Below are 16,230 nucleotides of genomic sequence, written 5' to 3' on the forward strand. Positions count from 1 at the left end.
GGTGCTATATATATATATATATATATATATATATATATATATATATATATATATATATACATATATGTATTTTACTCTGCATAGTACTTGCTTCAACAACCAGTCTGTTCTCATTTTCTCCCCTTACTCCAAAACAGATTTTAAGTTAACTCCCACCCACCTCCTTACGAACCCTGATTGTTTGGATTAGGGATTGTATGTTACTCTATTGTATCAGCCACTCTGGTATTTGGAACAAATCAATCGGAGCGGAATCTCAACGCCCGACTATTTACTACCCTATACAAATTGATACCTCTTCACAATCCTTCTCAATTCACGAATCCGGACCTAGATCCATAATATTTTCTTTACGTCTAACTGTCCGTTTGTTATTCCTAAACGGAAGTCTCACAAGTCTCTCTTTTCTTCTCTCGTTTCAGATTAGTCAACGATAGTGTAGAAGACCATTGAAGGCCAGCACTACGCCAATCTCACTGGTGACACAAGCCTGCTTCCACAACATAAACTGTCACGTCATATTTTTATATACTCTCGGACACAAGACGCCCGCAGGGATTTCGTCTTTTCACCAACGCAAAAGTCCGATGATCTCTCCACTCACCGTAATTCAAGTCTATTTGTAGTAAATTGGATCAAGTCTATTTTCTACAACTACAATTTGCAGAGCGATTTGACCCTTTTGGTACGGAGAGCTCCTACTGTGCTCCTCGATTGGGAATCGTTAAGTCGTTACTTAGAGGTGGTTTGTTTCGGTAACTCAATTGTCACTTCTCTAGTGGTTGCTGTAGTTCTAGTGACTGGTGCTGTTGGCTGCTGGTTCTGTGACTAGGACAATTCCATCCCTATTAGTTATGTGTCTTCACTGCTAGCTTTTTGCATTGTGAAGGAGAAATGACTCTACGGGATATTGGACTTTGTTGGAAGATGGTACACGTTATTGGATTATAGTAATGTGTAAACAGAATCGAATGTGTTCATGACTGGCATAATCATAGTAATCCGATATTGAGTCAATTTTTTTTGCTATTTATTTTTTCTCATTCATAACTTCGAAACATAATGGACATTTTGATTAAGCTGAGTAATTTTGGATTTATAATTTAAAACATAGCAGCTGATGTGTCGTAACTGAGATATGTTGATATCTACTATTTATTCAAGTAATCAAATAATTGATTCGTTCGTAGTATGTTTTTGAATTTAAGGATTACCACGTTTCCTAACAAATTTAACGCATCAAGATGACAACTGGACGGCAATACAGTTCCAACAATTCAATAAGAATCATGATTCTTCTGTTTCATTGTTTTGCATTGCTCATCGGGCTATCTTGGTCCCAAACCATAAATCTTGGATATTCTATAGAGGAAGAAACTGGGGCCAATGTCGTGATTGGCAACACTGCCAGGGACAGCGGACTGTTCCAGTCTACGGGAAATGATTTCGGCCTTCTCAGTTTCAAACCTTTCTCAAAGGGAAATACAGACGTGCAGTATGTTGACGTGGACGAATCCATAGGTGTTATTCGTACAGCCAAAAATATCGATAGGGAAAAATTGTGTAAAAAAGCTCCAAAGTGTGAGCTTCAGTTTGATATTGGAGTTTACAAAGGAACTCAAAATTCTGATTCATCAAATCTAATCAATTTATTACGAGTTTCAGTAGAAGTTACAGACATCAATGACAATAGTCCAAAATTTCCTAGAGAAGTTGTCAATCTTTCGGTGCCTGAGAACCAAAAAAGTATCTACCCCCTTTATACTAGTGTTGCTGTCGATGCAGATGCAGAAGGAATCAATTCCACAATCACATACAGATTGGCACAGCCCAGTGATCTTTTCGAAGTCAGCACAGCTAAGACTTCCGACGGTTTGGAGGATCTTGTGATCACCATCAAAGAAGTTTTAGACAGGGAAGATAAGAAACTGTACCCTCTCACAGTGATTGCAACCGATTTAGGGGATGAGCCGCGATCTGGCACCGTTCTGATAAATATACAAGTTACTGACAGGAATGACAACGTGCCAATTTTCGGGAAATCAAATTATACAGTAAATGTCTTAGAAAATGTGGATATCAACGACCCCATCCTCATTCTATCTGCATCGGATGCTGATTCTGGACCAAACGCAGAGCTGACGTATGAGCTGAGTAGTCAGGTGACACAGGACATCCGACAGATGTTCATTATCCAACAAACAACAGGGAAAATTTACGCAAGGCAGCGGTTGGATTATGAAAAGAAGTCCTTATATCAGTTCTATGTCACCGTTAAAGACAATGGAGGTCCTCCGAAAATGAATTTTGCTTATGTAACTATTAGATTGATTGATGTGAATGATAACCCACCAGAAATAAAAGTCAATCGGGTACCCGGTGGGGACGCTATTATTGAAAATGGCTCTGTGGGTAAATTTTTAGCACACATCAAAGTTGTCGACAAAGATAGTGGAAACGGCGGTCGTGTATCGTGCAGTATCAGTGACAACCATTTCAAATTGGAGCAATTTCAAGACCCTAGTCTTGGAATATATAAAATTAAGTTGAACAAGCCTTTAGACCGAGAACAAGCACCGCAAGTCGATGTCACTGTTTTATGTAATGATGAAGGTAATCCACCCTTATCATCATTTGAATCATTTGAGGTGAATATTAAAGATGTGAATGATAACCCTCCGACTTTTATTGAAAGTTCTTTCGGTTCCGTGGTGGAAAATGGGGAGACCAACGAGTTTGTGATGCAGGTCATTGCTGATGACATCGACGACGGGGATAATGCCAGGGTATCCTACAAAATCTCGCCCAGTAAAGATTCTGCTCTATTTTCAATTGATGAGGTGTCCGGATATATCAGAACAACAGCATCATTAGACAGGGAATTAAAATCTGATTATAAATTGGAAATAACCGCCACTGACCACGGCCAACCTCCAAAATCTTCATCAACAACAATAACTATAATGGTCCTGGACGAAAACGACAACCCGCCTAAATTTACTCAACAAGCGTTTTTCGCGTCCGTAGTAGAAAATCTTCCAGTTGGATCTCCAGTCGGGGATGTGTCGGCCTATGACGAAGACTCCAAAGACAACGCTCGCTTCCAGTACACCATCATGAACAGAGGACCAGGCGCAGCTGACGGGCAGCAATTCACTATCGATGCCAACAACGGTGTCATCAAAACCAACAAGGAATTCGACAGAGAAGATAAAAATAAATACACATTCCGAGTCAAAGTTACTGATCCTTCAGTGAAAAACTACTACGACATAGCGAACGTGACCGTTGCGATCATGGACGACAACGATCATGCCCCTTTCATCATCAAGCCTGTACCCTCCAAACGTTCCTTCGTTTGTCCCTTCAACATGACAGTCGGGACGGTTATCACGACCGTGGAGGCAGGAGATGAGGACGACTCCAGTTATGTCGAATTCTATTTCAAAATAAAACGCGCCCAACCCATGCCTAAAAAGTCTTTATTTTCCATTGATACCAACAGTGGCAAACTTCGTCTCGCCAGACAAATCACACCTGATGATATCAATACTCACAGCCTGGATATTGAAGTTCGGGACGGAAATGGTGTCGATTCCCAGTCGACCGTTTTTGACGTGACTTTAGAAGTAGAAGCTGGAAGTGAGGCGGAGATGCGTGCTTTCGAAGAGAGGAATAAAAAAGGAGGGTCTAGCACAAATATGGTCATCATTATTGTAATCATCGCCGTCACCCTTATTCTTGCTATAATCATCATGGCTGTTATCTGTCTCGTTCGACGCTCGGATAAGAAACGTCACCCAACAACTCGGGCCACTGAGAACGGAGTTGTGATGGACTCCAAACTCTACCAGGCTGCCCAATGGGTGAGCTCCGTCTCTATCCCCAACGAACTCGGTCCTGAGGACAACATCAAGGCTACCCTGGAAGTTCCTGGTACGGAGAAGAAGAAAAAGAAAGAGGTCAGTTTCTCCCTGGACGACGAGGTTGTCGAGTCACCCGATACAAGCGGCTCCATGGGGTCCGTGTTCGCTCCTTCCCCCAACATACAAAAAGAGAATGGACGGCCGCATAAAATGGTGAGTTACTTTGGTCTACTTGTTTGTTTGTCGGTTTGTGCTTGCGTTGATTGCGAAAGAGTGATTAGATCGATATATTTATAAATTTATTTATCTATTTATTTGATAAAAACTGATTATTTTATTATTGATTATTTGTTTGGATAATCGACTAATTATCGATTGGGTGCTGATTTGTTCTTTGTTTGTTTTGTTTTTGTTTTGTTTTTGTTTTGTTTTGTTTTGTATTTTTATTAATGTTTTTTCTGTGTTTTTGGCTTTTGTTTTTGTTTGTTTTATTTTATGATTTGCTATTTTTTTTATGTTTTGTTTTTTTTTGTTGTTTTTTTTTTTGTTTTTGCTTTTGTTTTTGTTTTTTGTTTGTTTTTTGTTTGTTTTTTTGTTGTTGTTTTTTTTGTGTTTTTTTTTCTTTTCTTTTTGTTGTCCCTTTTTGTGTGTATGTGGGGGGGGGGGTGTTGAATCTCTTTTTGTTTTGTTTGTATTATTTGGAAGGGGGTGGGTTCTTTGTGTTTTGGGGGAGGAGTTGTTAATTGATCGATTGGTTTGTTGAGTGATTGATTTTTTTTATTGGGGAGGGGGGTGGTGGTGTTCGTTGTCATTTTTTAGAAGACCGTGTATGAGAACACATTTCATCATTGGTTTTATATCACCCGAATCCCACCCAAAACATTGCCCACAACACGACATGCGAAAATTTGACTCAAAATTAAACTTTTTTTAGTGATCCTTAATTTCTAGTTCTCTTTCTCTGCAGCCAGTACCCCAAATTTTTACAATATTGTTTTTTCCCAATTTAAATAAGACATCTAGACTCTATACGAAAGTGAATGAACTTTTGGTCGCAAAAAATAATTCTTCTTGCTTGGTTCCATTAGTACACTAATTGTCCAAGTGATTGAAAGGGTGTAGCGAAAGAGGTTCCTTTGTGGCACTAATTCCCCGACGGCCAGTGGTCAATACTGCGTCAAAGTCAATTTTGCAATGAAAACAAGAAAGCCAGAACTTAAATCTTGTCTGGGTTTCTGTTGATTTCATTTGTTTTTTGTTCGGTATTTGTTAATGATTTGTTTTGAATGTGTATTCTCTTGGGTTCGTTTTAGTTTTGTTTTGTTTTGTTTGTTTTGTTTTTTTGTTTGTTTGTCTGGGGGGTTTTGGGGTTATTTTTTTTTCCTTTTTTCTTTTGTTTTCTTTTTTTTTTTTTTAATCATTTCTTTACAACCTTTATAAAACTTTGAAATGGACTTATTCTGTACTTGGAGGCAATCGCTTGCTTCTGATTCTGTCTTTTCTTTCTTTTTTTTTTTAAAAATCTCTGTAATGTTTTGCTGTTGTTTTTTTTTTTGTTGTTTTTTTTTTTGTTTTTTTTTTGTTTGTTTGTTGGTTAGTTTAGTTGTTTTTTTTTTTTTTTTTTTGTTTTTTTTTTCTTTCTGTTTTATTATTAATGAAATTTAAAGGTGTGTAAACGTAAGGTTTAATACGAATCACGATTTCAATTTAGACACTCTGACTTTCACATCTCTTTTGTATGTCTCTAAAAAGAAAAAGAAAAACGTTTTGTTAATTAAACACGTCAAACTAGACCCCAAGACTAGTGTAGGGTATTCCCACTGCGTCACTGGCTGGCATGGTTCTCTCTATACATCACCGTCACAATCACCATGTCCCTGAGCATCTCCATTTCTTGTTTGAATCAATAATATGGTAGTTTTTGTTTTCTTGGGATTTTTTTGTATATGTGTTTGTGTGTGCGTGTGCGTGCGCGCGCGCGCGCGTGTGTGTGTTTTTTTACCCACCTCCTCCCCAACACCACCACAACCACCTTATGACCAAAACCCCACTTCCTTCCTTTCCACATCTTTTCTGATTCATTAAGCTCCCAGCGTCCACGCCAAATTGTCTGCTGGTCATTTCTCTGCCCAGTTTTAGCACTGCTTCATTTCCCAAGGACAGCTACAGAAATTACTCCGGTCATTTTTGTGTTAGTTCCCTTCCTTCATATCGGGAAGATGCGGTCATATAACTGTTGGTGTAGAAAATACTAATATTTTAGAAAAGGCGCGTGAACGAAACAGAAAATAAAAATTGTTGGGTTGGGGGTACGGTACGGTGGGGGGGGGGGGTGGTGAGGGGGGGGGGTATGGTGGCAACATAATTTTCAGAATCTTGAGAGTGTCAGATCAATAATATTGCTGGAATAAATTGGATCGACAAAATCGGTTGTGGTGGAAATGAAATGTCCGCTGCAATTTATGGTCTTGATAATTTACGGAGAAGTGAGATGGTAAAAATTGAGATTGGGGCATTGTTGAAATCTGCAGTTCCTTTTTTTTTTTTTTGCTATTTATCGTATGTACATACTTCTTAAATTCAGAACGTTCAATTTAAAAATGTCCCTGTCGACGATAATGAAAGAAATGTTAAATTCATTCGCTTACCATGTTTTGTCTTTCTTTCTTTGTTTTTTTATTATTATTTTTTTTTTTTGTTTTTTTTTTTTTCAATTTGGTCCGGTTAGGTTAGTGTTGTATGTAGAAACAAAAAGAAAATAATACAAGATCCTCAGTACTGCAAAAGAGCTGCTCTTGGGAATGAAAGAACTCAAGGATTGTATCACAGCGCGTTTCCTGTTAACCAGCTAACCTACCCTATTTTGAAAAGTGGCGCATTTTAAGATTTAGCCAGAAAACCAATCCTTCAAAAATCGATCGATTTAAATGACCCTCATCTTGGCAACTGAGATTTCGCGAAGTCCCAGGTTTGAGAGTTTTGCTAAGATGAGAGTCATTTTGATCGATCGATATTTGAAGAACGAGTTTTCTTGCTAAAATAATTTGAATTATTTTTTTCCATAATACGGCAGTCCAGTCGTAATGTTTTGGTTTTACGATAAGTCTGGGACTGGGGAATGTGAAAAGTCTGAATTGGTGTTGTGCTTGGATTAACCAAACACTTTGAACTGAATCTAAAATCATACTTGTTTAATAACAATATGTGCAGTCTATCTCAAAAGTCAGTTAAACATTAATTTTCTAAGCTTTCTATATGTTCTGACAGTAAAATTGGTGAATCGTTCGAATTGTTGGATATGTTGAATTTTACAGAAAATATTTTATGATAAACTTGTCTCCAATTCAGAGAGTAGCGAGTAATTATTACTGACTTTTTAATGTCTCAACCCCCTGATGAAACTTCAGCTCCACGTCCACGGGCTTTATAGTTCTCTATAACGTTATCCATCCATCATCGTATTGAAAGTCTCTCTATTTATGTATTTCCTTTAACCCAAACTGACCCTCATCCCACTCACCTCCACCCTCTTTCCCACTCTCTCCAATGTTGTTTAATTAACTACTGGAGTTCAGTTGAGTACAGTTTTGTCACAAGCTGTCATTTGAACGAAATTAATAGCTATGCTCTGGGCTATCGGTTTACAAAACAGCAGCTGATGTTGGTTTTATAAGAAAGATAACTATAAGCGATCAATTCACTGACTGAAATTAAACACAGCTACTACCTGATAAACATCTGAGTGTGATATCACTGCTCATTGACATCTTAACATCACTTCATTTATCTTCTTCTCTTTAATCAATGTTTTTAATTTTGACACGAGTTTTTTTTTTAATATATGTTCATGTCACACCAAAGCAAAACAAAGGTTGTCCAATTTGCCCAAATTTCACACTAATAAAAGCTACTCCAACTATTTTTTTCATTCTTCTATTCATTCATACGTCAGCACAGTTAAGTGAAAAGAGATAGAGGATAAACTCAGATAAATAATTCAATTGCTTCCATCTTCAAACTCCATTGTCTTCTTTTACTTGTCTGTTTACTTCAAACATGATTGGATCTCTCTCTCTCTCTCTCTCTCTCTCTCTCTCTCTCTCTCTCTCTCTCTCTCTCTCTCTCTTTCTTTCTTTCTTTCTTTCTTTATTTCTCTTTCTTTCTTCTGTTTTATGCAACAAGATCTTATCTTTCGCCCCCCTTCACCTCTCTCCTTATACTGACTCTCCCCCCTCCCTCCCTCCCTCCCTCCCTACCTCTCTCTGTCTCTCTCTCTCTCTCTCTCTCTCTCTCTCTCTCTCTCTCCCTCTCTCTCTCTCCCCCCTCTCTGTGACTTTTTCATTTCTGTCTATCTGTCTGTCTATCTACTTATCTATCTATCTATCTATCTATCTATCTATTGACATATCTACCTACCTACCTACGTATCCCTCTCAGCTCTATATATACCTATTTATCTATCTTTCTTTCTATCTATCTACCTATCCATCTTACACTTATCTCTTCTTCTTCTTCTTCTTCTTCATCTTCTTCTTTTTTCTTCTTTTCTTCGTCGTCGTCTTCTTCTTCTTCTTCTTCTTCTCTTCTTCTTCTCTTCTTCTTCTTCTTCTTCTTCTTCTTCTTCTTCTTCTTCTTCTTCTTCTTCTTCTTCTTCTTCTTCTTCTTCTTCTTCTTCTTCTTCTTCTTCTTCTCTTCATACCATTCCATTCCCCATTTCCTGGCTAACTATCTCTTTTATTTATTTTTTTCCTCCCTCTTTCTAATCCCTCCCTATTCCCTTTCTTTGCCTAACCAAATTCTATTATAATCACAAATCCTCATTCAAGACGAGTCTTCCATTACATTAACAATAATAGTCCCAAACTCTCCTCCAATTTGACGTTCTCCACCAACGCAGAAAAGTACTCCTTCTACTCAAGAGTCCCTCTCCAAAGTGGACACTCAGGGACTGCTCACTGCATTTTCATTGACAACCATGTCAACTCCTAAATCGAACTAGCTAAACGATTAAATGTTGACAGTCAGTAGGATCTAATTCCACTCCCATATATTCCAGTTTTCAAATCAAATACTTTTATATGATCACCATCACCAAACTGAATGATCGTGTAAATTTTAATGTCCAACAAGAATTATACATTGACAATAGTCTGAATGAGCCATTAAGTTAATATGAAGAAGAGAAGAAGAAGAATTGCTGAAATGGCAGCATTACGCCATTTTACTATTTCTTTTCTTTCTTGTTTTTTTTTAACAATTTACTTGAGCGAAGATTTGAAAATGATCTTTCAAGATTTGAAAATGATTTTTATTTTGGCCTCCAGGCCTTTGTTGTCAGAGGTTTCGACTCGCTAGCAACAATGGATATGAAATACAAGATGCCAAGTGAACAATATTTCCTCTATTGAATTTTCTTTTGGCGTAAAAAACGTTTTACCCGTAATAGCGCGGCCTTTATAAGAAAGAGAAGAAGCAACTTATTATATTTTATTGTCATAGCGTTTGCACCACAACGATCATAATTTAAAGAGGACTTTTATTATCTTCAACTGTGCACGCAAAAACATGCTCTTTGAACATCTTGGAATATATAAATAATATGCCTCTAACGGATTTCTTTTTTTTTTCTTGCCATCTTGCCCTGCTTAGTAGTTGGGCAACTGGGTCTAATATTTAGAATAAGTACACTGCCATAGATTTGGATCCCAATCAGATCGTAACAAGCTGCCCGATTCATGGTTAGAAAAGGCCGGGATAGTTGTCGACTTTATGGAGTTAAAAGATAAAAAATAAATAATGAGTAAGAAAGGGCCATGTCGTTCGAGCGTTGAGACTAAAAATAACTTCTTTCTTTGAAATCATAATATCACAATATTTTATTGTTCAGTTTAGTAGTGAAGACGAGTGACATTTATGCTTCTACTCTTTGATACAAGGAAGGGCGTGGACCATCCCCCGTCCAGAGTATTTTATTGGGTTCTCCGACCAATAAACGGGGGTGTTGTCACTCACTAAGAGCACCGGTCAAGAGTTTGAAATGCCCGGCATGTCAAGAATAAGTAGAGGGTGTTAGGGTAGGGGGGGGGGGAGGGAGTGAAAGGGGGCATTGAGAACGGACCCTAAGGACAAGACAATTATACTAGTAATGTCGGACAACACCCTTGTGATGATGATGTTTGAATCTGGATCGATTGAATTTGTTTGGGGGAGGGGGTGGCGAGGGGAGGGGTAGGGGGTTAGAGGAAGGATGAGATGGATTTTATAATAGGAGGGGTTTAGGACGTTTTTGGGTGGGGTGGATCGGAATGGAAGGATGAGTGAGAATGGAAATGGATTTGGTGGAGGAGAAACAGTGTTGAGACGGATATAGAAAGTGAGGAAGAAAAAGGCAATTAGAGTGGGGGAAATTTGTGTTGTATGAGATTGAGAAAAATGAGTGCGCGTACGCGCGCGCGCGCGTGTGTGTGTGTGTGTGTGTGTGTATTGTACCGATTTTTAAAAAGGTCAAACATAAAGATGCCATCCTACCAAGTCTTTTGTTCTTGTATTTTTGTGTTTCTTTGAAAATAAAAATGTTATTAACTGTTCTTATAACGTATGTTTAAATGTTGATGTTTTTTTGTTGTTTTTTATTTTGTTTGTTTTTTTTGTTTTTTTTGTATTTTTTTTGTCTTGTTTTGGGGTTTTTTTTTTTTGTTTAAAGTGCCATAGAATGTGCTCTTATATCTAAATTTGGCTTTTTGTTGTTTAGGGTACCATAATAAGGTGATTTCTTATTTAAATTTTGTCGCTTGATTTTTAGGGTACCATAATATGTGGAAATCTCTATATTTCAATTTTGTTGCGTGTCTCCAGGGTACCATAGGAAGTAACGGAGGCTTTATCATGTTGAACGGCGTGGCCAGCCCAGACTACAGCCAACATCTGTATGAACAACGGAAGGCATCCTCGGATGTACCGGTAAGCACTGCCCAGTTTTGTTCATACAATCAATTCATCACGGTGGCCTCGCTCTTGCAGTTTCCACCCTTTTCTCTCCTTTACCCAACCTTTATCAACTCCAATCTATTCGTATTCTTAAATTTATTTGCATTCTCTCATGTTTTACTTCCATACATCTTTTTTTTATTAGTTGAGAGAGGGGGGGGGGGGGTTGGAGCCTCTCATATTGGTGTTTTATTTTTAAAGGGGTGTTAAATATATATATATATATATATATATATATATATATATATATATATATATATATATATATATTGATCACGATACCAGCTCTAAAATTACAGACCCATTATTGAAACTAGGAAAATCAGTATGTCTCTATTTCTTTTTGACGCAGCACCTAATTTTTTTAATGTTTTTATATTTTCTGCTGAATTGATTTTCTTTGAATTTTAAAATTTTGTTTTGATGTCACTGACAGCGTTTTCATTATTTTGCGTCATATTTTATTTTTATACAATTTCAATCCTTTTTCGTTCCCCTCAAAGTATAAAGAATTTCATTTTTTACCAAAGACTTTCTAATATTTCGGATTTCGAACCAAAACCAATGAAAGCTCAACGGCAATAGGATTTAAGAAATGACAAGGGACTATATTTAGTGGCAGAAGGATTGACATTTCCTTATTACTGTCAATTACGTCATTAGTCGACAGTCTCCAATATCGAATTTTTATTCCCTCATTTGTAGATATTTTGAATGCGCCTATAACGTTTCTGAATCCAAATATAGAAAGTGAAACGATAAAAGAAGACGAGAGGGGGGGGGGGGGGATAGTCTGTTCAACCTTGTTGAAAACAAAGATTGGTTGAATAGAGGAATGAAAATTCTTGAGTCATTTTTGTCTTTTTGTTGTTTTTGTTTTTTGTTTTTTTTTTTGGGTGAGGGATTGTTTTTTTGTTTTTTGGGGGAGGTGTTTTTTTGGGGGTTTTTTTGGGTTTTTTTGGGGGGGTTCCCGTTTTTTAAAAGGGGGGGGGGGTTATTTCACAAAAGGATGCGGGATTTTTTAAGTTGCCATTTTGTTTTGCATCTCTTTTTTGATTAAGTACTAGACAACATATTGGCTTAATTTTTACCCAGGTCATAAAACAGCAGAGGAAGAAACTTAACGGTGATGGGTTGAGAACGATATGCATTAGGACGTTTTGCTCTTTTATCTTTGGTTTGAATTTCGTGAAGGTCCGGGGGTTTTTTTCCCTGTTTGTATTCGGGGAGGGGGTGGGGGCTTTAAACTGCCATTAGAATCTGTTCTGAAATATGCTATTCTAAGCACATTGCATGGCATGATGGTGTTTCTATAATATTCCATATATCACAAGTTTGATATTGACATACACCATGTTATTACTTGATTGAAATATTGGATTAAAGCGGTATTTTTTAGGAGATACTACAAGATATTCCGTGAATGACAATTTCACCGAGAAAAAAAAAAAAGAAAAAAAAATCCTCGTCATCCATAAATTTAAAAAATATAGTTTGAATTTGGCATAACGTATTGTCATTTTCGTAAGGAAAGAGATCAAAGTAAAAACAGACTTTAAAGGAAAGAAAACTTATAAGAAATTAACTGATTCAGGCTGGGCCGTGTGCTGCTTTATCATTTGATATTTCTTTCTTTTCTTTTTTTCTTTTCTTTTTTTTTTTTTTTTTTTTTTTTTTTTTTTTTTTTTTTTTTTTTTTTTTTTTTTTTTTTTTTTTGGTTGCTGGTTTTGTCTTGTTTTTTATTTTGTTTATATATGTTTTGTTGGAATGGGAGGTTTGGGATTTTGTGATTTACTTTGTTTTGTTTTGTTTGTTTTTGTTGGGTTTTTGTTTGGGGGGGGGGGGTATGTCTTTTTTTACTTCCTTTTTCTTTTCTTTTTTCTTTTTGTTTATTTATTTGTTGTTTTGTTGGGGTTTTTTTGCGTGTGTTTTATTATTGCTTTGAAAATTATATTGCTTCTTTCTCGGGACATTGAAAACGAACAATTTAATGTACAGCGATAACTCTCTTCGAATGTTTTTTAACGATATCATTCAAACGATGCACGTGCTGAACTCGTTTGTGGGATTTTGTTTTGTTTTGTTTCGTTGTTTCTTTTGTTGTTTTTATTTTATTGTTGTTGTCCATTTCGGGGGGGGGGGTGTTTGTTTGTTTGTCTGGTCTGGGGTTTTGTTTTGTTTTTTGTTTTTTTTTTTTTTTGTTTTGTCTTGTTTTGTTTAGTTTTTTGTTGTTGTTTTTTTTTTTTTTTTTTTTTTTTTTTTTGGGGGGGGGGGGGTTATGACATGGATTTATCACTCTAAGATGACGTCTGTTTATTTGCTAATTTGTGGACAGCGCTCTAAGGTGAAAAGTTACAATCGGAAACAATAACACATGTAAAGGATTTAGCTTGAATCTCTCTCTCTCTCTCTCTCTCTCTCTCTCTCTCTCCCTCTCCCTCTCTCTCTCTCACACACACACACACTCTCTCTCACACACACACACACACTCTCTCTCTCACACACACACACTCTCTCTCTCACACACACACACACTCTCTCTCTCACACACACACACTCTCTCTCACACACACACACACTCTCTCTCTCACACACACACACACACTCTCTCTCTCTTTCTCTCTCTCTCTCTCTCTCTCTCTCTCTCTCCCTATCTCTCTCTTTCTTTCTTTCTCTATGACATTCATATATTCAATTTTATACCATTTTTTTTTTCTCTTAGGATGAGCGCCAATTCATCGAGGTTAACCGGCCTGGTGAAGATAGGTACAGCGACGCTTCTTCGGGAGATACTGGAACCAGTGACAGTGGGCGAGGTGGAAGTGAAGATGAAAGTCATGCGCAAACTAGTTCTTCAGGAGAAGGAGGTATGGAACTCGATTTTCCAATCAGTTTACGATACGTTCAATGTAAATTTTATGAATTATAGGTGAATGTCTATATGGCATTGTTTCTATTATTGTCTATTATAAAAATGTATTTGGTTTTCTAACATAGACAAGCACACTGAAACCATCTATTTCATTCGTTGGTTTTCTCGCGTGTTTGGAAGGATTCATTCAACACAACACAAGAGTAGAAAATGGATTTAAACTCAGTTTTCTATTAAACGTTAATATTCTTTGTTTCCACGACGTATGAATACGGAGTATGTATACCATTTAACAGTCTGCTATATTTAAACAGAGATAATATACGAAATTGCATTACCCTTTCTTTATCCCCCCACCCCCCTCTCTCTCTCTCTCTCTCTCTCTCTCTCTCTCTCTCTCTCTCTCTCTCTCTCTATAACAGTTACATATAGGTATGTGCAGTTTATTTATCTCGTTCCCTATCAACATAATATGCAGGATATTCGGATTAGCGGGATTTAGGAACTACACCTCGTACATTGGTCAGCAGAATAGGCGACATCGCGACGAACTTACCTACGTCTTCCGACAATTGCCCTCCATTCATCTTTCTATGACACAATCGATCAATTTCTCCCACTGCATGGTATATTCTCATTAAGCCGTAAACCCAACCAGTATATTTTCCCCATGCAGTGCTGTAATCAAATTCTGATTTTGTTGTCTTGTTCTGCCCCCCCCCCCCCCCCCCCCCCCCCATCAAATGTCTTTAGCAAGTAGTTAACCGATCAAGAAAATGGCCAATTCCTTACCATGTTATAAGCATTGTTTCAGATCCAATGCATCAAAAGACACACAATTCCTAAAATCGACCACACTTTTATTACTCTTAAACATGCAATATAACTGTGTACACACTCAATTTCGATCTACCGAGGGGGGAAAAGCCCTCCGGAAAACATGTCGCTTAATTCGCTTCTTCACCGGCGCCATATTTAATTAAATAAACCTCCCCCTAAGGTCTTCACGTCTTCCTGTTTCCGCTCAGCGATGTGCCTACCAACGCCACCTAGCTGTCAAAGGGACATCAATCTAAAGACTAGGTGGTCTTGCCACATGGCTTGTCAGTCTTTTTATTTCGTCACTAAAGTGTTCATAGGCTTTACAACCTCTAAGACAGGATTTACCGTGTATGACCACGACTAACATAACTGTTTAATATTATCTGTAAGATAAACCCGTTAACCAAGAGTCGTAATAATAATAACGATTATAATAAACAGTTTCATCACCCCCAGGGACTAACGTGTCGCGCTCCAATCCATCACGCAGTGAATGAATAAATCTGTGCGTCGATCGCTACCATTTATCATCGGTATCTGTCGCTCATTGGAAACATGACGGATCTGGTGTCCTCCAAAATCAATGATGTTGCTAATAGATTGTAGATTTATGCCCCTGGATTATGTTACAAAATCTCATTAAATTTAGCGTGATAAGCTCCTTCCTTTCAACCCGTTTCTCTTCCTCTTTGTCTATGTTAATATTGACAATACAGCAAACACTGGATTCGACCAATCGAATGTCTCTCTCAGTCTCTTTTATTGATGCTCTCTCCTCGCTGATTTTTTAATAAGTTGATCAATTAATTTTCTACTCATTTTACTGTCCAAACTATCATTTGTACGCTTTAACTTTTGTTTTAAAACAACAATGTATAATAAGTGAAAATTCTGAACAGGCATAGAAGTTTGCACAGTGACCAATGCACTTCAATATGAATCATTCGTGGAACCGAATTCCCATTACATATAGTACAATTCATATGCTAGGCATCATTTGTTTTTAAGTTGCCAGTCTTTAAATATCCGTCATTGTCTTTTGCCAGCTACAAATTTACACAAAAGTTGGGTTGTTTAACAGGTGTTATCTTCCTCGCCGGGGGTCCCATTAGCTCAGATGGTAGAGCACGCGTTCCACACGTAAAGGGACCGTGATCAATCCCGGATGGAGTCGAGATTTTTTTTCTGAATCCCATGTCCATCTAGCAGTGATTGGGTAGCTGGTTCTATTAGATTTAGCGGAACGCACTTTGGGATAGTTTATTGCCTATTCAAAGGGTAGCAATCAATTGTTATTGTCCGTTTCACGCTATAGAAACCAGGATAAACTCCGACTCCATGGGCCTCATGGCTCTGAAGGACTTTCTTTTATCTTCCTCACCCGGAGACACAATTGCGAAGTCCAACACACATGCGTCAACCTATCGATTGTTAAGCACAGTCAATGTCGCTTGACTTGGTAACGACACAGATATCGGCGCAACGGTTTTCTCATAGCCCATAGAAAGAACAAAAGATTACCCAATGAAAGTGTTGCTATAATCAACAGGGTAATTTGTCAAAGTGGAGCCATGCCCCGTTGTCTCTTGTCCGCAATCCTGTTGTAGTCCAATGCCCCCCTTCTTGCTAAGCAAGACAAAAGCGTCCTGTTATCTGTCGTGCCAAATAGATTGAGTAGCCAGC

At 37.7% G+C, this 16,230-nt stretch overlaps 1 protein-coding gene across 4 annotated transcripts in view; it reads left to right on the plus strand.

Annotated features, from left to right (window-relative positions):
- LOC144970922 (protocadherin-1-like) overlaps positions 1-16,230 on the plus strand; it is a 262,347-nt gene that overhangs the window by 228,082 nt on the left and 18,035 nt on the right. For all 4 annotated transcript variants that reach the window (XM_078911105.1, XM_078911107.1, XM_078911108.1 and 1 more), the window contains 3 exons: positions 423-4,079; positions 10,722-10,826; positions 13,576-13,720. In XM_078911105.1, coding sequence (XP_078767231.1) covers positions 1,245-4,079; positions 10,722-10,826; positions 13,576-13,720 — 3,085 coding nt within the window. In that variant the 5' untranslated portion in view covers positions 423-1,244. The remainder of the gene's footprint in view (positions 1-422; positions 4,080-10,721; positions 10,827-13,575; positions 13,721-16,230) is intronic.

This window comes from Berghia stephanieae, chromosome 4 (assembly GCF_034508935.2).
Source record: "Berghia stephanieae isolate SIO BIC M18660-M18661 chromosome 4, UCSD_Bste_1.3, whole genome shotgun sequence".
NCBI lineage: Eukaryota > Metazoa > Mollusca > Gastropoda > Nudibranchia > Aeolidiidae > Berghia > Berghia stephanieae.